Source organism: Manacus vitellinus, unplaced genomic scaffold (assembly GCF_001715985.3).
Source record: "Manacus vitellinus isolate BGI_N305 unplaced genomic scaffold, ASM171598v3 scaffold_9_pilon, whole genome shotgun sequence".
In the NCBI taxonomy this organism is placed as follows: Eukaryota; Metazoa; Chordata; class Aves; order Passeriformes; family Pipridae; genus Manacus; species Manacus vitellinus.
The window spans coordinates 13,173,244-13,199,834 of record NW_021940917.1 but is presented as its reverse complement, the minus strand read 5'-3'; the positions used below and the strand labels follow the sequence as shown (position 1 = coordinate 13,199,834).

Here is a 26,591-nt window from a genome sequence, read left to right as displayed (position 1 = left end):
GAAACAAAGGTGATTGCACAAATCCTTGGGAAGCAGGGGATCTTTGTTCTCATTTAAAAAAAATGCTGCTGAATACTGAGGGTTTCACTGAATTTTAGAAAAAACCAAAATGAACCATAAATAACAACAGCCACTTCTGCTCTGCACACTTCCATCTCCTCAAGGCCTACCTGCCATGCTCCGTGCCAGACTGGACAGCTTATCCTGTGTGTAACCAAGCCGTGATGCCATGCACAGGGCTTGCTGCCAGCTGCCACTGCTCTGAAAAGCATCAAGTGCTTTGGCAAAGATGCCAGCACGAGCAAATACCAACGCAGCCTGTTCATACAGCTGCTTCTGAATCAAGTACTCCCCATACGCATCACTGATATCCTGCAAGAAGAAAAATAAAAAGTTAGCTGTAAAGCCGTAGCAGTCCTCTGTTAGTAAATATTAAGGGCCCATCAACAAAAGCCTACTACCCCCTCCTCCAAGGGGTTTCCAGGCACAATGTTTCTACCTAATTTCAAACTTTTTATTAAGCCAAAGGCTGATGATCAGCACATGGAGACATTTCGCAGGGCCAAAGCAAGTGACGTGGGGAGGTACCTAACTCTCCAAACCAAAGGCCGGGTAAACTAGATACTGCAAGAAATCAGACCCTTCTTCCCCACTCACATGAGCAGTTTTTGTCAGAATGTCTCTCTGAACCAACTTAATTCAGGAGGCAAACATTGGCACAAGGGAACAAGCAAGCCCTGCACTTCCAGGCACAGGCTATTTGAAGCTCACTAGCTCCATAAGGAAGGGGCAGGTGGATTTGACTTGAAGGATACAAAAAGAATAGAAGACTCCCAATGAATCACTCAGGAACAGACGTCCCTCATGAGTAAAGAGTCCTTTCTGCTTTCACTGTGTTGCAAATAGACCAAGTTTCTATATTTCCCCTCTTACTCAATCTACTCCTTTTACAAAGGCTTCTGTGTTGTGTATTTACAATAGCTAAATAAAATTATATTAAATGCATTTACATTTTATCTCAGCCTTGGGCAAGCTAAAGTTCTTCAGTAATACCGAAACCAACAAGGGACACTACATAGTACAAAACTGCACAGCTGCAAGTGTCCCAAGCTCTATAGCACTTTTCAGAACAGTTTAAGGATAACAAAGCATCTCCACACAATCTGCAAGCCAGACAGAAATCAAGACAGGAAGAAGTCTTCCTGTGGTAATGGAAGTTCATCAGCACACCACAAGATAGTGCAGCACAAGAAACAGGAATTCCATGTGCTCTCTGGGTCACGGGACCAAAGAAATAACAGCCAGTCCTTCAATGACCAGGCCCCATAGGGTTAGTCCTAATAGTCATTCCAGCCATCATCTCAGAGGAGGGTCTCAGACAACACTGGAACAGCAATCACCTGCAGAACCTGCACACAAGCAGCTGCTGTTTCATTCCTGCCCTCATGCAAAGTGCTGAGGACATGCAAACACCTGAATAAGAGATTGAAAAGCATGGACACTGCAGTGTCACATGCTTACACACCTTGTACTCCTGAGTGCTAGAGGGGTACAGCTTCAAGGCTTCACCATACAGATTCTGATCCTTCACCAAGTTCAGAAATTCAGAGAAGTGTTCAGGACCTGCAGAAATAATGTACTTTTCATAAAAGTAAAAGAGAAAGCACACAGCCCTCACAGCTTTCCCAGACAGTCTGGGTTCATTACATCAAGAAGCAACTAGAGGTGCTTGGGTGGAAGAGCAAAAAAGCACCTGTTCTACTACTGTAAAATCAGGGTGTTCACTTCCTTGAGGTTTGCTCCGCTTTTGCCACAGATACCAACTGGGCACAAGTCACTTAAGCAGGAACAAAACAAAACTTAGGCTTCCTGATCACTCCCTGCACCAAGCTACCATTCAAAAAGCATGCAGCAGAAGTTCACCATGCATTACCAGGAGGGAAGATGACCTTGTGCAATCCTTCTCTTTCTTCAGATATTTTACCCAAAAGGCTACCCAAAATTAAAATGTTACACTGCAGAAGTTCTCCTTAGGACACCTACCACATTTGCTGAGGTGCCCAAGAGCTTTTGTGTATCTCTTCAAGTGTCTGTCTATTGTATATCGCTGATAATTGGTTTCCATTTTCCGGAGGGTATTTAAGAAGGGCAAGTATTCTTTTGGGTCCTGCAAAGAATAGTAAGAACTGCAGTTGAGCTAATATGCTAAAAATCCTTATTTGCCGCCATCCTTACCAAGAAAGAGTCCCATATTTGAAAGTATGTAATACCCTAAAAAAAGGCTTTTTTTTTTTTCTTTCCAAATGTAAGTAATTTCAGAGATCAATTCTGTATATGTACTCTCGCCAGGAATTATTAACTTAAATTACCTGCCTCCCACATAGACTTTGGCAGTATCTAAAAGCTGGTGACATTTAAATTTCAAGGCTGTTATGTCATATCAGATATTAGTTGCTATTAGATATTATCATGTATAAATTTGCAGCCATAAAGCTGATCGATGTCCCCCACACCAAAGGTCATAAAACCCATTAACATGAATAGGGTGTTCTAACTGATGGACAGAGCCTTTACTGTAACATTAGGAAACTCTGCAGATCCTGATGGGCATTTCCACTCAGAGACTTCACATTAAATCTTTGTGAAGATACACACTGCTATCATAAGCACCACTAAATAAGCAAGAATGGCAAGAGTACAGAGCTGGGAATGGAAAGCATGCAGTCACAACACTTCAGACACCAGTCCCTCCCTTCCCCAGAGGTATTTTGCCCCACTGCTCTAGAAGAACACCATTTCACCTTGAGTACAAGTTTCCAAAACTGTACTCAAGAAGTACTAAGGGATGTAGAGATGTGACAGCTTCTGAGCACCACCCCAAGCACACATAGGACTTCTGAGCAACTGGAATCCTGCCTGGGTAGAGAGCCATTACTAACAGAATATGCACTCTCATCTACAGACTCCAAAGAACCTTTGAGAAAGCAAAAAATTAGTTCCTTCGCTGGAACTATAAGCAAAGACCTTTTGAGACTTCTCTGCCACCATGATGACTAAATCAAAGTCATATGTCCCCAAGGAATACTCATACAATTCGTTGACATCCACAAGGAAAAGCAGGTACTTCAGTGCTTCTTCTGCACTCACGGCTTTGATATCTGGAGTAACGCTTTCTGTAACAAGATAAAGAAGCTATGATATGATCTGTTACACCACCAGCAGTGGAACCCTGATGTGAAGGAAGGATGCATCCTCAAGCACAACCCTGACATCAGACAGGGACCCTCAAACTAACAGCTTATTCTGTCTTGCAGAAGTGGTTACTTTGCCTTTCCTGGGCACCTTCAAGAACCATCCCAAGCACAGTAAATTCTTAAATGTGCAACTGTGACAACTTAGAAGCATCAGCACAAAATTAAGGTTTGCCAGCCTGAGACACTAGGACCCAGAATAGGAACTCTCTATCCCATGCTTGGAGAACTAGAGTTCCAACTGGAAACCAAGAACAGGTCCAACTCTGGGGTATCTGCTGACAAACCTAGATAAAAGGATGAGCTCAGGGCATGTACAGGAGCATATCTTAGCTGATATGCTGCTGTACCTAAACAAATAGAAGTTTCAAGTACATTTGTTTTCTGGCTGACTCCATAAACAGTCACTTTAAAATAATTTTCTGGGTGAGCCATGCTAACAAATGAAAGTGTTGAGGAATGCATTCAGAGCAGGCAGCTCGGTGTGCAGCTGCAGTGGGAGCTGCAGGCTGAGCTCTGGGGGCCGTGAACTGCCAACCCTTTGGGCCTGGGGACCTGTGGCCCAGCCACGAGACCAGACACTTGGAGACACAGCAGGAGCTGAGGACCACCATACTTCTGTGGGGAGAGACTGTGAGGGTATAAAAGCCCTTGTAGGCCAGGGGGTCCTTTGTTCAGGGTCCCTTCTCACAGGCACTGGCTTGAGTTGTTATTTTGTTATTTAGCTATTGCACCAAAATTAAATTATTTTAAGGATCTGGACATCTGAGACTCTCCTGTGCAACACCTGGGGTTGAGCTGGTAAGGAAACCTGATCTGACCGTGTGAGTGTGGGGTGTGTAGCTGCAAAGGGGCTTCAGTCCCAGCTCAGGTGGTGTGAGTGTGACTACCAGAATGGCTCTTGGATGGTTGGACAGGGAAGTTTCCTTAACAGAAAGCTCCTGCAAACCACCCATTTTCAAAACTTTTGAGTTCTTGATACAAAACCTCGAAGATCATGAACCTTCTGGAGAGCAATTTCCAGTTCTGGTGGACTTTTCTTTACATGTGCTGTCAGTATTGATAGGCAGTATCTGAAAAAAAAGGGAAGTAGTGAATGAAAAAGTGGGAAGGCAAACACTGCTTATTCCTTTTTTAACACGGTTTTTGCAAGTTCTAATTTATGTTTTAGTAAAAAAAAAAAAAAAAAAAGAAACTTCTCAGAACAGAATATACCAGAAAGGTTTTTCTACTCAGCATGACTCCTCAAACATGTCACAAAGCTGGAGGTTTGTTTTGAGTACAATGAACTTCCTTACCATGCCAGCCAGCATAATGAAGAGAACACATGTCTCTCTGAAAGTTCAGATAGCTGGACAGTTTTCAAAAGGAAATTTGGCATGAAAATAGCCTATTTTATAAAATGAAAGCTTTGTAGGATGTTATTTTTACTTCGATACATTTCAGAGTTACTATTTCAAAACAGCTTTCCACCTAAGGACATGCTTTGTTTTCTGAAACAGTTTGCTGAAAAGTGTCTAAATTCTCAGGGCTCAGCAGCAACTCACCACCTGTTGCTCCTCTATCCACTGTTTAACATGTAAGCTGCCCATAGTTCAACACCGTTTCACTAAACACTGTTATTATCCCATTTCCCCACCTTTTATCCTTGTCTGGTGTTGATTCATCCAAGGAGGATGGCTACCAAAAAGCTAATAATTCAGAAATATGCAGCTGATGATTTACAAAACAATTCAGTCTCAAATGAAACAGCTGAGGTCTCTGCAAAAGGCCAGCTGCTTCAAACAGTCAGCAACCCACTGATATGGGAATCTTGCTCATGTCTCTCCACCCCCATACCACACTGATCCTAAACAGATTGTACTTCTTGAACCCTTATAAGCATCCTGCATCTATTATTTTAATTCTGGTAGTAAAATGCTGTTTTGCTATGTGTGGAATTATCAGATGTTGTGGTTTCCAGGACAGCATCCTCAGCAGAAGGAAGGTATGGTATACCTAAGTTTTGTGGAGCACAAGCTCATCTCAGAGAACCTGAAGCAAAATAACTGATGTCAAAGACAGCTTTGCTTTCTGCCAGTGACTTACTAGAAATCTCCCTAATGGTTCCCTTCACCTACAAGAAGAAAGCGCTCACTTTTGAGGGTCAATGTGTTCCATGGCAGCTCTCAACACATCACATATGAGGTTAACTTTCTTCTGATCAAAATGCTGGTGTGGTTGGGTATTACTGCTACCATTCACAGATGGGTACATGCTCTTTGTGAAATCTTCTTCTCTAAATAAAAACAGATGACATGAATAACAGCAGTGTCCATCAGACAACCCAGAACAAAGACAATAACATTAAGAAACACAAATGCACGTAGAAAATTACTACTCAGTAAGATAGCTGTCATGCTGTACTGACACACAGCCTGCCACTCTACCAGAAAGCTCTCCAAAATCTCTTATCAGTCCCAATTGATTGTCAGCCAAGAGAGGCATTAAAAAACCACAACAAATGGTCAGAGCAACTACTTCAGTTGCACAAAAAAACCCCAACCAGTAAACAAGATTTATAAGATACAACTGTCTGCTACTAAATCCAGTATGGATTTATCCACTGAGCACTTTTGAAAAATAAGACATTTGCTATTATTTCTGGTCAGGTCAAAACTGAAAATAAAATAGAACAGCAATGTGATAGCTCCAGCTCCTAAACAATTACTTACTTCAGTAAGCTTCAGAAGTCCTGAAGCTACCAATGCCTTAGAATGTCATCACTCAACCTTAAGAAAGAAGTCAGGGGACCTGATTTGGAAATCCAAGCAAGTATCTTGGCCTCAGGCTCTAGATAAGCAGTGCCATCTTGCTCCTCTTTATGTGGGAACAAAACTTTCTGTTCTCATTTACTGCTGGACAGCAAACCAGAAGACAAGTCAAAGCAGTCGGACAATGTATTAACTCCTTGCTGCAAAAATCTAATGGCTGCCTGCAAGCTGGAATTCCCAACAAGACACACTGTCTCTGAAACTTGGGCCTTTATGACTCAACATGCCAGATTTCTGACTCTGTGCACCCACATTGAAGACCTGCTAATATTTTGACAAAAGTATGTACCACCACTGACTACATACATGTTCCATTTGCAGAATTATACTCACTTCAGTTCCGTGAAAAATAAGTTGATATAGTTCACAGAATCTATTTGCCTGATAAAGGTTTCTGTGTTTTCCAGAAATACCTGAAATGAACAAGAGTATTACCACTGCTACTCTGAATATTCTTGGTATATTAAGTACAAGAAAAAATTCAGAGACTTTCTCTGAAAGTACAGGGTGAAGGAAATGCTAAATCTAATCTGCCTGCATGATGATGTCGCAGTGCAGAGCAGTGCAGGGCAGCCACCTCTCCTGAAAGCACCACCTACTCTTTTGAACCCAGTGTTCAACAGTGGTGGATTCTAGGGTAGATTAGCATGCCAAACACCACAATAGAACTGGGCATACTTGCCTTGGGATTGTGGTCATAGAGAAGATTAAGGTTGATTCGCAGTTTCCTCATACACTGAAAAGCTTCCCTGAACATAAGCCTAGAGGAATGAGTCAAGTTGGACAGTTTACATAGTGGATAAGATGCAATATCCGTAAATAAAGGCAACTGACTAGAGCTAAGTGCAAAACCAGAGGGAAGAGAACAGCCCCATGCTATAAGCTGTGTAGATTGCCTTCCTGAAAAAATGTGCAAAGTCAGCACTGTTCATTGCCAGCCCTTGCACTGGGACACACCAGCGTGCCAGGTCGATGACGCAGTATGTAACTTGCATTATTTTCTCCTCATAAAAAGAGAGTGCTACATTTTAACCTAATGGATCAACTTCTGTTTCAGAAAATTTCAATGTAAGTGAATTAAGTAAAAAATGGAAAACAGCCAGCTTCCTCATGAAGTGATTGAGAAGTCTGGAGAATGAAGCAGATGATTTCTCCCACCCACACAATCTCCGCACATGTAATAAACCCTTCAGTGGTGAAGTGAGAAGGACCTGGCACTGCTGAAAGATGGACTTCTCAGCTGGTAGCCCCAGAAACTGTTTCGTTCCTTCTAATAAGGTCCATTTCCCTGAGTTTAGCCTCCCTCTCTTTTCCAGGTCAGTCAGCTTCCAACAGCTCAGACCAGGGGAAAGAAGACCCAAATACACCAGTGCTATTTACCTGTCTAGCCACTTCCGAATCTGGGCAAGAACCAGAGCTCGGTGGTGAACAGTCTCCAGATTTCCTCTTGGCATCTGTAACACAAGATTCACACAGTTACTTATTTGCAGTTATTCTGCCTACATTGTAGGCAAAGTGAGGGCTTGCCAGTTTTCTATGCCTGTCTGCTACTTGCAGGTGCATGGGCCTGTTTGTGCACTTCAAAGGACATGAATTTCAGTGACCATGGAAAAATATCTGAGAATTCTTCTCAGTTCAGAAACATTCCTTCATCAGGAGGCTAGACTCCTCTCAATCAGGCAAGACTCAGAGCAATCTGATCAGGTTATTCAGGTTAGCCCTGCTCCAGGGAGGATGTCGGGCTCCACATTTCCAGTGGTGCCTCTCAAATGACATCTTTCTCCATTCTGTAAATCTCTGCTGGTTCTGAAGAGTGAGCTTAGCACTTCAGACAAACTTAGTGCCAAGGCTAATGAAGGGCTGCTAGCAAGTCCTAGGAAGTGAGCCTGAGACTCATGGTGAGAAGCCACAATATGCAGCACTACGCTACCTTAGCCATTAAGAATTTGCATCGTCCTTCCCAGTTCTGTTCACACCCAGCTGCCTGTGCTGCAGCACTACAGGGCTGTTTGCATGATGGCCAGGTGCTGCCCACTGAGACGGCCCCCTACACACCCTGACAGCAGAGCTCAGCAGACACGGGCAGAGCACTGACCTGCAGCACAACCTTTGTGTCCTGGGGAACAACGGTGACGATGCGTGACCCTCGCTCCACCTTGCGCAGGGTCTCACTGTTGGGTGCAGCAGCACTGCTCAGGCCAGCCTGAAGGGCTAAGACAACATATGTATCAGCACAGGGCACGCTGCAGCACAGTGCCCCAGTAAGGCCCTGCTGTGTAGCTCTACGAGTTTGTACTGGACCAACTGAGTCAACAATACACCAGTGATCTCCAACAATTCCTGACAGGATGAGAACCTCTCAGTGCCAATCCCTGCTGTACCTGTACACAAAGCAGAGCTATGTCCTCTATACAAGAGGATCACAAAGCTCAACAGAGCAGAGGAGAGAAGCATAGAAAGGTGCAAAGCACTATTATGTTGTCATCCTGCCTTTACCAAGGTCATCATACTTCTCATAGCCAGGTACCACCAAAAACTCTTTCTACAGTAATCCCTTCTCTACCACACCCCCACAAATAGCACACAGACTGTTCTTTTTTCGGACATGGAGGGGAGGGAGTGAATTCAGGGCTAAGCTTTTGAAAATAGTGAAGGGACAACAACTACAGGACAAATACTGCTCCTTGTGAGAAGCATGTGATATATAAAGTCAGTTCCCTGCATTTCTTGCTCTCTGATAGATTTCTGAAAGCAGCTCTCTTACTCTCGTCTCTTAAGCAGTTCCTTTGAGGGACCCAAATACAGCAGGTTTGGATGTGAAAAATGGGGACATCTTGTCTTCCTAGACAATGGCCATGAGCTACCAGCAGCAGGCAAACAGTGCTGACATTTACCTTTCACGGATAAGTTCTTTAAGCAGAAGCACTGACAGGTGTGGGAGCTGGTTGTCACCAACAAAAACTCATTGTATGTTGTGAATGAGGTGATGTTGGAAGCAACCTGTAGAAAAATGAAGTTTATCATTGTATAGACCAGAACAGGAAAGCTGCCTTTGGCAGAAGAAAAGAGGATGCAACAAGGGACAAAAACTTTGGTACCTCAACATCATTAACAAAAAAACGGCATCGATCTGTAAGGCCCAGGATCACCTCCTGTAATAAAAAGGATGAAAACTATGAGCTATCAGCATCACAACCTCCACGATTTTACAACATTGACAAGCACTGGATTGAAGTACCTTACAATTAGGTAACGAGTACCTCCTGTGAATTACTTAGAGAAGCTGCACAGGAATTCATGCAACCTCTATTCCAGTAGGGCTCAAAGTTAAACATCTTTAAAAAGTGTTGGCTGAAAATTCGCCTCCCCTGCAACTGCACAGTCATAAAACAGAAGCAGAAACCACACCAGATATTTAGGTTTTTCTATTCAGCAGCACTTTGGTGCAAAATACCAGAGGAAACACAGCAGAGTATAGCAAAGCAGCTTCATACAGCATTCACCGGGATGCACACTGAACAAAAGAAACCCTGAAACTATCAGCAAAACAGCCATTCACTCTTAAAGCTGTTGCAGCTATCAAGAAACCAACACCAATAGGAAACACCAGCAGTAGGAGATCTGAGTAACTCAGTGCAGCCATATTTGCTAATAGGTTAAGTTCGTATAAAACAGAGCAAAATACTCCTTTCAAACAGAGCATGGCAGCGACTGCTGGAAATTTTCCATCTGAAATTTCTTGCTCTTCAATAACATTATTTGTTATAGTAATAGATTGGGGTGATTGGGTGTTAACTGCAATCCATCAGAAATGCTTTGGAAGGCAAGGAAAGATATGCTCTCAGGTCTGCACAGGGCCTTATGAGAAACGCCTTAAAGAAGTATCATTGGACCCTGTGCAGAGGATCACGGTGCACTTTTGACACAGAGAACAACTGAGTCAGGAATTTAATCTGCTCACAGTCTCACTTACTTCATCACTGATCCTTGTGATAGAAGTCTGAACACAAGGGTAGGGGAACTGAACAGCAGAGCCACTGCTCGTCCGCCAGGGCTCAAGGACTGGAGTAGAAGCCTCTGAGAAGAAAAGAAGATTGAATTGTTCTCCAGCCAATCAAAAATTCAGACATGAAAACCACATGGCACAAGAAAATCAGAGTTGGGAATAAGCTACACTATCTGACAGAGGGGAGGAATGCCAAGACAGAAGTTCAGGCTCAGGAGACAAGAAGGCATTCACTTCTGGGGCTCAGTAGCACCTTTATTCCACCATGGAATGAGAGAGAAGTACCAAGGATGTGGCAGCCAGTCAGTACTGAACTTTGTGTGTGTGCATATATATATATGTGTGTGTGTAAATATAAATATATAAACACATACACACATACATAAATACATATACAAATACATACATACATTTAAAAAGTTAACAATGTTAATTGCTTTCTCGCACAAATCACTAATTTCACCCCATTTCTGGGAGCAGAGGGAGCATGAAAGGCAGCACCAGCTACCCAGCAAGAGTCACTCAAGTCCCTGAAAGTCAAATCATCTCACTAAACCTTTTAAGAAATCTGTAATAACTACAACTAAGGCCAGGTACTTTAACAGGGCCCAGCTTACCCCACAGGTATTTTAGGATCTGTCTATCAGCCAGCTGCAGAGCTACAGTTTTGGTCACTGGGCTGCAGTACAGGCTGATCACTTCTCCATCTACAGGCGTAGACAACCTGAAGCAAGACAGAGGAAAACACAGAATATCAGTTACAATAGATACACTTAAAACCTATATCCCGCCTTTCCTGTGGCCAGATGGAAAGATGCATATTTCCAGCAGGGACAGATAGTTTGTTCAAGTAAGGATCTTCTGCAGTCTTTTCACACCTGTACCAGCTGACATGGGCACCACAGAGCACCAGCAACTCCAGCCAACAGGCATTTGCCTAACTGTGCTGGATACCATCTGCATGCCTGCAGCATTCTGAAACCCACACTTCTTTTGTTCTGTTCTACAGTTCATATGTAAATCAGCCTGTCTTCGCTGTGTGAGTGCTGCAGAAAGCAACTCTCCAGATCTCTGTGAAGCCTATTTCTGTACTGCAAGTGGCTTTTTTTTTTTGTGATCTGTTTTAATTCAACTGGCCCCACAAAACCAGCAGGTGAGGAGGAGGAGAAAAGCAGTTACAAGGGCTACTAGTCCCCTTCTGGACCTTGATAATGGTGGGAATTCAGTGTCACGTCCCATCCTCCTGCCCTGAGGGCCTGGAATTCAAGGGAACAAAGCTATCCTGTACTGACACAGGCATGTTAGCATGCACACTGCTGTTGGGCTGGGTGTAGGCATTAGGACTACACCCAAGTGCTGACCAGTAGGCAGTTTAATGAGCTGTTTGGTTCTCCTGCAGGAAGGGAGTCAAATTCCCCAACCCACAGCCTCCAGGCTGCAGTCTAAAAAGAGGCTGTCCAGAGGTGTTCTCAGACTTCAGCCACAGCTGACAGATCTCTAGTACCGTAAATTCAGGCGCTGTTCCTCAGCTCCAGCCACGTGAGGCACTGCAGTCAGATGGTGAAGGACAGACTGAGCAGCACCTTGACCAACCACCAGGAAGCTGCCATCTGGCAGCCAGGTGAGAAATCGGAGCCCCAGGGGATCCATCACTTCACCGTTTTCACGGCCCACATCAACCCTGTCACAAAATAAGAGAGACTGGGAAGCAAACGGAACTTGATTTCAGTAAGCCACCTCACTGGAGAGGCAAAGGTCTTCCTAGGCACAGCCAGCCTGGCTGCTCAGATATGCAGCGTGGCTGGGAAGGCTCCAGTGCAGAAACAGAGACACCCAAAGCATGAATTCTGCCACAGGCTGGGCTGGAGGCAAAGGATGAGAACTAGGAAGCTCCTTTTGCTTTCCCTAGGTAGTACTGCTTCCATACCAACTGCCTCAAGGAACAAATGAAGAGCAGAGTGAGATTTTTAACCTTGTCACTGTCTGCCATGCAAGCAACTCAGTTGTTCAGTGTGCCATGATCATGGGCCTGGACACTGTGCTCCTGCTCCCAGAGACCAACTGCAGCACCGGGCACAGGAAAGGGTATCTCAGGACTGGCACTGAGAGTCACTGCTTCCACCAGACAGGGACCTCAGTCAAGGGCACTTCTCAGCACTAGTTGCAGCCACAGCGTCAACAAAATGAAACCATGTTATCTGACAACCTCTTAAAAATCTTGAGACAAGTGCTCAGAGCTGTGACCTTTAAAGCACCCAGGTAGGCACAACAGTCTTCTCGACACTACAGCTGAATTAATTCTACATTACCTGTAGGTTTTATCCAGGTGTGGTGTTTCCACAGCTGCTTTAAATCCATTTCCACCCACAGCTCCTAACTTGACAGTAGGGTCATTCACTGTACTCTGTCCTAGCAAACACAAAGCAGAACAAAGCAGAGTTTAGAGATCCTCTCAAGAGAGCCCCTTCCAGCTTCAATCTTATCGAAAGTAGATCAAACTACATCAAACTATTAAAAAAGTCAGACAACTCCATTCCTACTTGTACAGCCAACACATAATTCTCATTAACACTCACTCTGGAGCAGACAGTTACCTTGTGAGGTTACAGTACAAAACAGAGACAGCAGTAACAGCCTGTTTCCTCACAGCACACTATGTAGGACTGCTTTGGGAAGATTCTCGGACATCTCAGTGCCAATCAGCAACATGCCATCAGAACAGATTACACAAGATACCGTGTGCTGCACTCAAGCTGAAGCTAGTCAGGGGGATATTACCAGCAAACGAGTATTGAACACTGTCTTCTCACAAAGTCAATGCACCACCAAAATGCTTCTTTGTCACCCAAACTACTGGACATGAGAGCAGAGTTTGAACCCACAAATAAACATGTCTTGTTCCTAACTACTAAAGGTTTGCCTGGCTACCACCCTACTAGTCCCTCAGGGTACTGCTCTCAGGAACACAGGCTTTCTTTCAACAAGGTTGTGCAACATGCTCTCACCATATCTGTACACAGAGATTCTGTTATCAGCATCCAGGACAGCCATGTCCCCACTATGTTTGGGATCTGTGTGAAATGCAACCTGATTAACTGCCTGTTGGAGCTGGAGCTCATAGGTACACATGGGTGGAGGCACCACAGCATGCTGGAACACTGTGACAAGCACTTTATCTGTGGAAAAAAAAAAAGAAGAAAATCCAGGCTGCATCCCACTCCAAATGTTAGTGAGGCTCTTGTTGGGTTCTTTACTGGTAGTAGGAATAATGTTACAGGAAAATATTTGCTGTGCTCTTAGCAGTTAACTTCACTGACCCACCTCTGAGGCTTCCACCAATTACATGGACCCCCTCAGTAACAGCTTTATAGAAACAACAGTAAAAGAACCATAATCCCATCCAGCCTGCATACAAAAGGCTACACCACCTCTTCTAACTCTAGAGCTGCAAAGCTGTCCCACTGCTTACCTCCATCTATGACAGCCACATTTGCCACATGCTGACCGTTCTCCCCCGTCCCATGGTCTGTGGCCCAATGCCAGTCATAGGAGAGGTAATGCCAGCCCTGGCAGAGTATATGCAGTCTATACAGGTCCTCTCGGTCCCATAGCAGTGACACCAACCGATCTTCCTCCAAGCTACCAAAATGTAGGCTTTGCTTCAGGTACCAGTGATAGTTTCCTGTGGTCCACAGCTGAACTGTAAGAAAAACAAACGGTTACTACAAGACTAGTACTCCAGCTCAAACTCTTCCTCCCCACCACCACTGCTCTTCTAGGGGTGGGTTACGTGCAATGAAAGTAACAGTTCTGGCCTTCAGTCCATGAGCTGTGTCACAAACACCCAGCACAGGAAAGCTTAACAACAGACTTTGTGCAGAAGAGTCAATCTCAGAATTCATTGACCTACCTTGTGAGAAGGTACCCTTGTTCCATGAAGGGTTCACACCTTCAGCATTCCATTCATACCACTTCCAGTTGTAGCAGCCTGGAAGATGCTTTGAGCTCAGGCTGAACTATCAGTTCTTCCTGACCAACTATGCTGGTTTTGGCTGGGGTAGAGCTAATTTTCTTCAGTGTCTAGTATGGGGCTGTATTTTGGATTTGTGCTGAACACAGGGTTGATAATATAGAGATGTTTTTGTTATTGCTGAGCAGGGCTTACACAGAGGCCAAGACCTTTTCTGCTTTTTGTACTGCCACACCGGTGAGGAAGTTGGGGCTGCCTGGGAGGTTGGGAGGAGACACAGCCAGGACAGGTGACCCAAACTGACCAAAGGGATATTCCATACCACATGGCACCATGCTCAGTATATAAAATGGGGAGAAGAAGGAGAAAGAGGGGATGTTTGGAGTGAAGGTGTCTGTCTTCCTACATAATCACTACAAGTGATGGGGCTGTGCTCTCCCGGGGATGGCTGAACACCTGCCTGCCCATAGGAAGCAGTGGATTAATTCCCTGCTTTGCTTTTTCTGGCATGCACAGCTTTTGTTTTCCCCATTAAACTGTCTTCATCTCAACCCATGAATTTTCTAGCTTTTACCCTTCTGATTCTCTCCCCAGTCCTGCTGGTGCTGGTGAGGAGGTGGATGAGTGACTGTGTGGGGCTTGGCTGCTGGCTGCTGGCTTGGTTAAACCATGACACCAGCACTGCAGTCTCAAAGCCATTGGTAAGCCTCCACAGTGCCTCCTAACTTGCAGATAAGTACCCACTGCTGACCACATTTGCTGACCACCACCAACTGTAAGAGCCAGAGCCGCACATAGTGCTCTCACCATAACTGTTTGGGCTGGAGTTTTCCACCTTCAGGTCTTCCAGCCAGACAGCCAGGACTGTGGAATCCGCATTCCAAAGCAGTTCATTAACCTGCAGACACAAACATGGCTCTTACTGATATTGTTGCTCCCAACTTGTTTGCAAGACCAGGAGTTGTTCTTTATCTTCAATAATGTAAGGTGCACGGGTTAACAGACAAACACAGCCCTCCTGTATTGCAAAGCTCCTGATAGCTGGAGCAAGGCATCCTGAGAACCCCACAGCTGAAGAGGCCACAGACATGACAGCAGTGTTCTCTTTGCTTTCCTTGGCACTAAGGAAGCATCTGCCAAAAGGCCTCTCAAAAGCCAAAGGCAGAAGCTTAAGTAACATCCTAGCAGTAGCTTCTCACTTCTCTTACCTGGGACTCTTGCAATGGCTGGCATGCTGAATAGCACTTATGAATCATTTGCCTGACAGAAAGCATACAGGGCCCAGCAGCACCCCAGTGCTACAATCACCATGTACTACATGTCTCTCTACTGTGTGCTCACAGAGGGCATTGCATCTTCTCCATGGGCTTCTTCACTGTTATCTTTTCAGATCACTTCTTCCATTAGGACAGGTACTAAGTGTTAAGTTAAAAACTTCCTCCTAGTATCTGCAAAAGATCTAGTCCTCCTCTCCACCACACTCTCATCAAAGAAGGTCAGACACAGAACTTACTTTGACTTGCCCCTTCTGGAATGGGAGGGTGAATTCGCCATGAAGAAGTCCATTTTTCTCCAAAAAAACCACGTCCTGTCTGTTGGGTTTTTCTTGTGTAGATGCTATCAGGTTTCCAGAAGGCCTTAAAAAAGAGCCAAATGAAGAGTCATTGCTCACACAGTCACTAGCTGTCATTTAAACACCAATCATTTCACATTTTCTCCAGGAACACGAAGAAAAGGGCAGCAGAGGATGTGTTTTCCTCAGCACTGTGCAGACAAAGTCATAGGTCCAGCAGAGACATTTTTCTGAGCTCATGGCATCTGCAGGGGAGCAAGTAAATGTCAGCACTGGCAATGGGACCTGTAATATTCCTATTTATACAGTTGAGTCCCAACCCACTATGCAGACAATCTAGCCCTTCTTCCCACATGTAACACAAGTATTGGACTTTTCAAGGTTTAAGGCACCGCTCTTTGTCATGCTGAATCACAAAGTGGCTTTCTTCAAGTTTTGGGAAGAATCAACAAACACAGAAGAAATTAAATTGATGCTGATCAAAGACGGTGACCAGGGAATAAAAAGCAACACTGCTACCACCATGCAGACTGCTTTATTACTCACTTCCAGGACAGTGCTTGTTGTAATCCTGAGATAGGCTCACTTGTTGACTGCAGCACAAGCTCTCTGGTCCACACCCTGACCTTCCGAGCACCTACAGGTTGAGAGCGCAATGAGACAAAGCTCTAGGAAAACACCTGATTTTATGAGGGCAGAGGAGCAAATTTTGATGCATGTATAAAAAGGAGATTTCTCCTGTACACCTTGAAGGCTAAGAATTCTGTCTCAGGCAGTTCTCCCATTGTAACTGAGTGACTAAAGGAACAGAGTTAGGAATTGCAGTCTGATTTAGTTCAGTCATACTAATTTCCTCCTCCAGCTTTCACCATGGAAATGTTAAAATCTTTGTATACATTCAAGATCCTCCCAATCTGAAGTACTGAAGGTAAAAGCCCAAACTTGTGGAAGAGCAGTGCAGTTCAATATGTTGACCAGTATATTTGAGCTTTCAAAAAGTAGCATTTATCATGGAAGATATCAGTTACAGTCTTACAACAAATGCATATGCTCATCACCTCTTTGGCTTCAGGGCTAAAACAAGGGAAAAGTATTTACCAGTATTTAAAAAAACAGTGTGCAATGCTAAACTGCTGGTATGAGGGACAGTGGATATACCACCCCAAACATGTTCACCCATTTGGCACTGAGAGCCTATCAGGTATGGCTTAAAGCTTGAGTAGTAATTTAACACTGGTGAAAAAAGCAGTTCAGATAGTATCTATGCAGTGGTACCCTCTCCTGGCATCTCAAGGAACTGAAAAGCAAACTGCAAAGAAAGTGTTCAAAACATCATGTCTATAAAAGGCCTCTGAGAACATCAGAACAGAGAAAAGAGCAATTAACTAGCTCAACTCACCCTTGCTTTAAGTGGCCAAGAGACCACAAACACCAGCCAGTTCTTGCCTTGTCTAGATTCTGCTTAAGAAGCCCCTTACACATGTTGGTATTCCAAAGAAGTCTGGTCCCATACCTGTCTCTGGACAGACAGCACTCACTGCAACAAACTGCCCGTCTCCTCTCCATGTCACCCGAGGCCTGCCATCATCCCAGGCTGAGGTTGGCAATACTTCCTGAAGTCATACAAAGAAAGTTGCATCAAAACTTTGGAAGGCAAATGCTGTCTTTGTCTAAACAGACTGCTCTTTGAAGAGCCTTGGCATGGAATCAATCTGTTAAAAGTGTCAAAGCTACAAAGTTAAAAATTCATTATTTAGAATGTTATTTCAGGAAATACTAGAATTAAAACTGAAATAATTCAATCTGCTTTTCCTGCAAGTGCATATGACAGTTTCTTCACATGATCACACACTATCCTTCCCCTCCACAAGGGTCTTTACTTATAGACCACCTGAGCTAAGCTGGACACAAGGGTGAACTGAGATTTGTTCATTACTGATGCTGTTCATTGCATATTTGTTCATTACTGTCACAACCCCTTGGAAAGAGAAAGGCATGCCATCCAGGCAATCTGTAAGGCAGATAGAAGCTGGGATGAGAAGTAGTGATCTTTAACGCAAACGGGCTCTTCATGGAACACAGGAAAAAAGAAATTTCAACAGAATACACATAAAGAGGCAGCTATTCAGAAGCTTCAACTTTGTCAAACTAGGCATATTTTCCCTTGTCCAGACAATCTTTGTTCTGTCTGTCCCAACAGTAAAGCTGGAACAGGCCATGTTTCATGTCTGCACTGTAGCCTGCGAGCTTTCAGCAGTACCGATTTAACTGAACGATTTTAATTCTGGAACTTAAGCATAAAACAAAAGATACATTTTTAGCTGCCTGACTTTTCACAAAACAAAAAGTAGAGAAAACAAGACTCAAACACGGAAGCGTCAGACAAAGGAGCACAGAGCTAAAATGTGAAAGAGCTGCCTCACAAGTGATGCTCAGGTAGCCCAAATCCTTCTTCTCTGGTCTTCTGGGAGTTCAATCTACTGTTATTTCTGCTGCTTTCAGCCACACTGCATGCTATTTCTCTTGCTTGTCAAAAAACTTCAGCACACAGCACACATTCAGCAAAATTGATCATGCTGATTTAAGGCAGGGTTTACCCCTGCAAGCACTAGAGCTTCCAAATCTTCTTGCTTTAAGCTCTATACGAAAAGTATTAAGTACTCCCAGCTGCTTTCTTGATTTAGGAGGAGGATAAAAAGGCAGGATTTCAGATAACACAGAAATAGAAAGCAGTCTATGAAGAGAACTACCAGAAAGGTGTTGGGAAACTGGCACCCCAGGAATAACAGAAACTCTCTTTATACATGTTCTCCCAGGGACAGCATGGGCTTGACACAAAGAAACCCAGTATCATACCGTCTGTTTGCGATGTGCTGCCTGTTTCCCTTCTGATCCATGGAACTGTGTCTCCTTTTTTCCCCAACCAAGAGCAACAAACTTTCCTGAAAAAGAAGTAATCATTTTAGTGGAAGATTTACAGCACTATTGTACACTACACACACAACCACAACTTCAAGCCACACACACCTTCACTCCAAATTTTATTCTAAAATCTTGCAGGCAAGTTACATAGCCCAGAAAGTCCTTTAGTACATAGAACTTACTTGAATTTATGCTGACAAGTAAAAGTATTGACTTTCTTCTTCAGCTGTCCAGCAGCATTACAGGCTAAAATGACTCCTGGCACCCATACATGCTCAGCTCCACTTCCTTACATGCTTACAACATACCAATGACATCAGTTACGGCAACTTCATTTCAGTGCACCTCTCACCTTCCCCAAACTCATCTTGGTGGATTTGCTTCTCAGTAATTGGTTCAAAATCCCTTGTCATCATGATGAGTGTTTGCTGACCTGCAAGGCAGATGCTAAATACAGTATTGGTGCAAATGAACACTCAACATTCCCCTGTGTTGTCCTATTGTTCTGTCATGGGCCCGAGTACAGAAAATATGGTACTACAGGGAACATATCCTTCAAAGCATGAAATCTCACGACTGGAACAGAAAAACACTTTCAAATTTTTGTACTCAAAAACATGTTTCCTTGTCTAACATTAGTAAGTTCTTTTCATCTTCAAAACAAGTACCTGGCACTGTGAAGTATTTTCTCTTGAGATATGAGGGAGAAGAGCAGTCAGCATGGATTTATGAAGAGAAAATCATGCCTGACCATCCTGAGAGCCTCCTACAATTAGATGACTAGTTTGTGGATAGGGGGAGAACAGTGGATTTCATTTATCTTGACTCTAATAAGGCTTTTGATGCTGTGTCCCACAACATCATCACAGACAAACTCATTACGTATGGCATAGAGAAGAGGACACTGAAGAGCAGCTGAACTGCCAAGCTTAAAAGCTTGCTATCAGTGGCAAAAAGTGCAGCTTAAGGTCAGTCACCACTGGTGTGCCCCAGGTGTCCAGAGGCAATGCTTAACATCTTCCTTAATGAGCTGGAGGACAGGACCCTCAGCAAGTTTGTAGATGACACGAAACTGGGAGAAGCAGCAGCTGGAGCAGCAGGTTCTGCTGCTGTCTGCAGGGACCTTGCCATAGGTGAGATGGGCTATCCAGAACTTCATAAAACTCAAGAAAAAAGGCATGTCCTCCACATGGAAAATAATCATCTCAGGCACCAAGACAGATTGGGAGCCAAGTGGCTGGAGAGGCGTTTGCCAAAAATATTAACCATGTTTCCTGGAGTACACCAACTTGAAAATGAGCTAGCAGTAGGCCCCTGCTGCACATGTGGACAACAGCATCCTGGGCTGCATTAAGAGTGCTGCCAGCAGGTTGAGGAAGGTGATCCTGCTCCTTTACTCAGTGCTGGTGAGACACATGCAGAATGCTGACTCCATTTCTGGGCTTCCCAGTACAAGACAGACAAGAACATACTGGAATGAGTCCTGCAGGCGGTCACACGATTACTAAGGGCTTGGAGAATCTGTCACATGAGTGGAGGCTGAGAGAAGCCAGACTGCTCTGGAGAGAGGGCTCCAGGGGAATCTCATCAGTGTGTGTAAATATTTAACGTGGGAAGCGGGGTACAGCAAAGAAGACACAGCCACACCGTTAGTGATGCTGAGTGACAGCACAAGAGGTGGTGGGTACAAATTAAAATAGAGAAAATTCCCTTAAACTGTAAGAAAACATTTTTTTACTCTGAGGGTGGTCACAGACAGGAAAAGGATGCCCACAGAGGTTGTGGGATCTCAGACCTTGGAGATATTCAAAACCTAACTGGGAAAGGTCCCCTACAATTTGCTCTAGGTAACCTGCTTTGAGCAAGGTGGTTGGAATAGGTGATCTCCAGAGCTCCCTTTCAACCTCAAGCATTCCATGACTCTGTTTAGTCTGAGGCTAATTTCACTTTCTGAGTGAGACACACCTGTATATAACTTGGGCCTGTGACACATACATTTCCTACCAAAGGCCAAGAAACAGTTTTTGTTACTAATAAATCAAATGGGGATATAAAGGAGGAGTCTTCATGTTTTAGAGGCAAGATCAAATCTACTTCTTGAAAGAGCTGAAGGACTAATAGCTCTGCTACAAAACTCAGTCTTTTGGACCTGAACAGCTTCTGCTTAGATCACCAAAGCACCTCATGGATCATGAAACGAAATCTCACATATAGGATGAGGTAGGGGTTTTTCCTGCTTTAAGTTCTAGTTCCAGTGACATAACTTTGTCTTTTTATTCTTCTCTATAAAACTTAGCTGTGTTTTATGTTTTGGCCATAATGAGTTTCACTCCCAAAGACAGGAAGCTTACAGGCTGCTATTAATACCTGTTGCAAGCAAAACAAGCTCTTGGTCAGGACTCCAGCTCATAGTACTCAGACCGCTGTCCACACTTCCAACACATTCCACCTGCAAGACCAAAATAAGATCACAGAGGGGCGGGAACATGAGTGCAGCACTATTCCAGCACAAAAGCAAACAGTCACCAAGTAGGAAAATCCCCTCCTACTTAAAAAAGTCACAAGTCTTGCTTTATCAAACAAAAGAAACTGTCTGACCAAAGATGGTTCCAGAATGTTTATGTATGAGGGCCCAGATGTTTAAAGATTAACACTTTCTACCATACCCAGTTTTAATAAGAGTTTTATTCTCAGCTTTCAGTCTTAAGTCAGCACATATAGTGTCAATACTAATACTGCCTGACAGGGCCTCTGATTACATTGGTAAAAAACTCTTTAGTCACAAAACACAGACATAATGATTCTCACCTAGAGAATTCCAACATGCAGTTAAATTCTGATCAGCTGGTGGGTGCTGAACTTGACAACTGTATATAGCTGCACCAACTTCAAAGTGTATGAAAACCAGGCCAGTTTTATTGGGCCATCATGAGCACATAACAGCAGTGGCAAAGAAGTTCTGTCACGCAGTGTTATCCTGACTTGCAAAAGGCATGGAACAGAACAATAAATATATCATGGCAAGATGATGCCATTACAGGATTTAGGCTTGGGTGTCACAATCTCTTCCAGGTAAACAAAGTGAGACTGGGCACCAGTGCACAGAGTAACTATCACCCATGTAGAAAGGGTTTCACAACAAGCAGAGGAACTTTAAAGACTTCTTTCTTGCTGCCCTGACTGCACCAAAAGAACACAACCTTAACATTGGAAAGTAAGCCAAAAAGCCTTGAAATAAAGAATCTGAAGTTAGACCTCATCTCTGATGCATCTATCAGTGCAAGAAAAGTCTCATGTATCACATGCTTCGTTAATTTTTATTCCCCTATGACATGTTTTAAGTTGCAATCCAGGACACCTTTTTCAGACACAGCTGATTGCATATTTAAGTTGTATTTGCAAATCAAACCCAAACAAGAATCAAAACAGGCAAGCTGCAAATAACCACAACCTTACAGCTAACCCAGACAGATCACTGTCATCTCATGCCCACCTACACCTGCACTGTTGGCCTGGTATCATGGACGCTGATTCAGACTTCAGAGGGTGCTGCTGAAGATAGTACAAATCAGAGACTGAGAAAGCAAGTGTCTCAGTTCCTGCCATATCTACTCAGCTATTTCAGTTTCCCTTTAATGTTTTCTAGGGCTTTTTAATTCCAAATGTTCCAAAAATCACAACACACTACACTTTCTCCTCTCTTCAGTTAAGTCATGTCAACATGATGTTCTGGATCGACTGATAACAAAAAGGTAGCTACACTATGAGTTAGGAACGATTACTTTATTCTGCACCTAGTCTCAGCAAAATCCTGCTTCTGTAACACTCTCCATCAGATCCTGTGCTGCTGGGTGTTTGCTAAGAGCCCTCCGAGCAAACTTGAGAGGACTGGGGCAGTGGACAGAAAAGCCATCACTCCAATTCCAGTTCTTTTACAGCGTGTCTATTCTGTCCTTAATTCTGCTCAAGGCTCCCACAAAAATCAGCTTGTCTGCCCACAGAAGGGAGACTAACCACAGCTCAGTATGCAACAAACTTACTGCCCTTAAAGAAATAACAAGTATCATTCTTTCCTCTGAAATCCCTCAGTACCGTTGTGTCTTTTCTGCAATGTTACCTGCTTCGTGCTCAAATTGCAGAGCAGGATGTCTCCCGCTGCTGTAGCAACACACACACACTCTTGCTCTGGAAGATCTTCCATACCCACGATGTAGCCACTTCCATCCTCAGGCAAGAAACCCTCCTCAACCAAAGAAACTTCTCTTGTCGCCTTGACACAGAGGGAGCAATGACTTAGTAATTACACATCACCTCAGTGGGGTTTTTGCAGAAATGACAGACTGACATCCATGGGTGTATTTCATCCTATTGCAGTTACACAAAGCATTAACAGCAGAAAAGAGTGTGTGAATGGCACCAGGAAACTTCACTTATCCACAGGAAACTGTGAAGATCCTCTTACATTAAAAGTGCTAGGCAAACAATGAGAAACTCATATAAGGAAGCAAACAATAAATGACAATACCACAACTTTCAATCTGTCTTGCTAATCATCTTTTAAACCTTTTTTCCTAACTCCCTGCATAGTGTCAACATTTAGAGGTGCATCAGTAGCTGCCTAAAGTGTCCCAGTATTATTAAGGCGAGCTGCAGACTTCAAAGACACAGCACGAAAAAGAATTTCTAAGGAAAAGCATTTGCATGTGCACTAAGGTACAGTAATCTTTGAAAATGAGATCTCTGGTAAGCCTTAAAGCTCTTCTGCCAAGTTAAGTTCAGAACCCAACGTATTGAGGGGAATTAGATGCCTCAGAGCTGCACAGTGAGAAGACAGCAACCCAGCTCTAACAACAATTCGTAACTCAGCAGCAGTATTTTACTTCAGCGATATGTTGGGGTTTTTTGCCCCCTAGAGCACAGTTTCAAAAGCTTCCTTCTGTGCTCTTCACTACCCCTTTGCCTCCTTGGTTCTGTTTTGTGAACTGTGTCTCTGATTCCACTGCTCGCCAGGTCATGCTTAAGACTGAGCCACGTGAGTGATCCGTGTCAAAACACAGCCACGCTCTTAAGAGGCCGATTTAGTATTTTAGAGGCACAGGAGGCCTCTTCAGCCAGCAAGATGACAGTGCGGCGATCCCGCGGCACGGTGGGAGGGCGGCGGGCGGCGGAGGGCGCAGCCGGAGGGTCTGAGTGCCCCAGAGCCCCAGACACGGCCGCACCAGGAGACGGGCGAGCTCCGGGCGGACACCGCCGCGCTCCCGGAGGAACCAACGCTTTATTCCAGCTCTGCAAACAAAGCTGACCCCAGCAACACGCCGGCAAGCACGAGCACTGTCCCCCGAAGCCGCAGCCCTGGCTCTCACCGAGTCCCGCGGGGCGCAGCTCCACGAGCCCGTACTGGGAGCCCACGGGACCGTGCGCGCTCGGCACCGAGGCAGAGCAACCGCGGGTGCCGTGGCGGCGGCGCCCAGCGGCGCCCGCCGGCCCGGAGCAGCCGCAGGTTCCTCAATGGCGCGGGGAGGCAGCGACGGAGCCGGGCCCTCACGGCGCCGCATCTCCGCAGGGCGGGCGGGCGCAGGCGCCGTGCGCGGAGGCCGCGCTCGCAGGGCGGAGCGGGGCCTTTCCCTGCCTGCTGTGGCCCTGCGGTCTGTGCCGGGCCGGGTCGCCAGGGGCTGTGTCTCAAAGAGCAAAACCAGTGCTTTGACTCCTCAGCTGCTCGGCTCTCTGTGTGGCTGCACACAGGATCACAGAATCATAGGACCGCCAAGGTTGGAAGAGACCTTTAAGGTCATCCTGTCCGCCCGTCAGCCTGGCACTGCCACTGTCACCACTTAAACCCTAAACCGCATCGCCCAGCGCCAGATCCGGACGCCTCGTGAACACCTCCAGGGATGGTGACTCCACCACCTCCCCGGGCAGCCTATTCCGATGCCTGACCACCCTGACAAGGAAAAAAGTGTTTCTAATATCTAATCTGAATCTCCCCTGCCTCATGTTTAAGGCCATTTCCTCTTATCCTCTCCCTGCAGGCACGGCAGAAGAGACCGGCCCCCACCTGGCTATAACCTCCTTTCACGTGCTTGTAGAGAGCAATGAGGTCCACCCTGAGCCTCCTTTTTTGAGACTAAACAAACCCAGCTCCCTCAGCCGTTCCTCATAAGACGTCTTCCAGACATCTCATGAGCCTTGCAGCTCTTTGCTGGACACTTTCCAGCACCTCAATGTCCTTTTTGAAGTGAGGGACCAGAATTGAACTCAGTACTCAATGTGTGGCCTCACCAATGCCTGTGCCAGTGCTAGTGTATAAAGTGACACTGGAAGCAGGATGATTCTTTTCCAGCCAGTCTTGGCACTAACCAGTTGAGGAACTTCAGCTGAGACTTTTTAAGGCACTTCCAGGCCAGCCTTCACACAGGCCAGTGCTGCCCTGTTGGCACTCTTTCTGTCATGTTCTGTCACCTCCCTCCAGGTGCAACTGAGGGGCAGAACGCAGCTCAGCTTTCAGGGGAGAGACAGAGTTCATGCAAGAACAGTTATAGCCTTCATGCTTTTCCCTTTTCCTAGTGGAGCTCAATTCCAGCAGCACTGAACCTCAGTACAAGAAAGACAAGGAGCTACTGGAAAGGGTCCAGTGGAGGGCCACAGACATAATTAGGGGACTGGAGCCTCTCTTTTATGGGGAGAGACTGCAAAAAGTGGGCTTTTTTAGTCCAGAGAAGACCGAGAGGGGATCTCATCCATACATATAAGCATCTCAAAGGCAGGTGCCAAGAGGATGGTGCCAGACTCCTTTTGGAGGTGCCCAGTGAGAGGATGAGGAGCAAAGGCTATACACTAATACATAAGAAGTTTCATCTAAAGATGAGGAAGTACTTCTTTATGTTGAGGGTGGCAGAGCCCTGGAACAGGCTGCCCACAGAGGTCTTGGAGTCTCCCTCTCTGGAGGCATTAAAATCCCACCTGGACATGTTCTTGTGCAACCTGTTCTAGGTGACTTTGGCCTTGGCAAGGGGTTTGGACAAGATAATCTCTAGAGATCTCTTCCAACCCTAACAGTTCAGTGATTCTTGTGTGATTCTGTGATCCAGTCTAATAGCCAAATGCTGAGGCAAGACAAATTCGGGACAAATCGGTTTTGGCTATGGAAATCTGTAGCTTTTACATCCTATAATCAGCTTCATGTGTGTTACAGTTTGGCAGTTTAGGCCAGTGGAAAGACAGCCCATCAGACACCTAGGTTTGCTTTTTTCTCTTCTGGTATTAAACTTGATTAAAGTCGGTGATAAAACTCTGTAAAGCTGGCTAAACTCAAAGAGGGCTTTCTTGAGACCAACAGAAATGGGTGATATCAAGGCTCAGTTATCACTGCACACAAAGCCAAAGCCATCCAGATTCATTATCCTGGGGATAAATGCATAAGAACTGCCTTCCCGGGCCAGTCCAGTACCTGCCAAGCCCATCAGGGCCTGGCAACTCTAGCAGGAAGAAAGGCAGCTGACAGAGAGCATGTGAATCTGCCTGCGCTCTGCCCCGCCCCCCGGGCCCCCCCCCAGGACCTGCACTGCTTGTTTTGGTCTTTGACACCCCTATTCCTTGCAGTATCTCTTCTGGAAGCTTTTTCAGGGTTTAGTCTAGACCCCTTGGCCCAACCTGATCCCATCAGCCTCGTCTCCCGCAGCACCAAGTTACCACTGTTCTTACCCATTGGAATTTGCCTGCCTTTGCTCAGTTGCTCCAGCTGACTGCACAGCTGTGGCTCTCGGATTGCGGGGTGCGCTGAGCAGCGGGTCTGCATCGCCGCCCGGTGGTTTTGGAGGCCTGGGGAGAATCCCTCCCAGCAAACGGGACTTGCGGGTCCCCTGTAGCCTTGACTCCTTTCCATGTGCACCATCACCCTGGTGAATCACTTTCTTCCCCCCAACCAGCTGAAGCGCCCTTCTTTATTACTATTTTCCCCTCCGCGTCCCGCGCGCGCTGGCCCCGGCCCCCCGCCCGCCCCGCCGGCACCGCCGCGGACGGCGTGCAGGAGCGCAGGGGGCGGCGCAGGTGTTCGGGG

The 26,591-nt window shown here is 45.3% G+C and overlaps 1 protein-coding gene across 1 annotated transcript in view; it reads right to left on the bottom strand.

Moving 5' to 3' along the window:
• ELP1 (elongator complex protein 1) overlaps positions 1-26,252 on the bottom strand; it is a 33,515-nt gene extending 7,263 nt beyond the window's left edge. Inside the window, exons 1-27 of the mRNA XM_029965391.1 lie at positions 26,237-26,252; positions 22,653-22,805; positions 20,903-20,984; positions 18,888-18,968; positions 18,470-18,555; positions 17,127-17,226; positions 16,160-16,250; positions 15,554-15,677; positions 14,848-14,938; positions 13,540-13,770; positions 13,076-13,246; positions 12,380-12,479; positions 11,575-11,751; positions 10,688-10,794; positions 10,038-10,141; positions 9,163-9,216; positions 8,959-9,064; positions 8,160-8,275; positions 7,445-7,518; positions 6,747-6,825; positions 6,398-6,477; positions 5,389-5,529; positions 4,239-4,324; positions 3,025-3,173; positions 2,044-2,167; positions 1,526-1,623; positions 171-372 (exon numbers count right to left, since the gene is read on the bottom strand). Of these exons, the coding sequence (XP_029821251.1) occupies positions 171-372; positions 1,526-1,623; positions 2,044-2,167; positions 3,025-3,173; positions 4,239-4,324; positions 5,389-5,529; positions 6,398-6,477; positions 6,747-6,825; positions 7,445-7,518; positions 8,160-8,275; positions 8,959-9,064; positions 9,163-9,216; positions 10,038-10,141; positions 10,688-10,794; positions 11,575-11,751; positions 12,380-12,479; positions 13,076-13,246; positions 13,540-13,770; positions 14,848-14,938; positions 15,554-15,677; positions 16,160-16,250; positions 17,127-17,226; positions 18,470-18,555; positions 18,888-18,968; positions 20,903-20,984; positions 22,653-22,736 (2,938 nt within the window). The 5' untranslated portion in view covers positions 22,737-22,805; positions 26,237-26,252. The remainder of the gene's footprint in view (positions 1-170; positions 373-1,525; positions 1,624-2,043; positions 2,168-3,024; positions 3,174-4,238; positions 4,325-5,388; positions 5,530-6,397; positions 6,478-6,746; positions 6,826-7,444; positions 7,519-8,159; positions 8,276-8,958; positions 9,065-9,162; positions 9,217-10,037; positions 10,142-10,687; positions 10,795-11,574; positions 11,752-12,379; positions 12,480-13,075; positions 13,247-13,539; positions 13,771-14,847; positions 14,939-15,553; positions 15,678-16,159; positions 16,251-17,126; positions 17,227-18,469; positions 18,556-18,887; positions 18,969-20,902; positions 20,985-22,652; positions 22,806-26,236) is intronic.
• Positions 26,253-26,591: the final 339 nt, after the last annotated feature.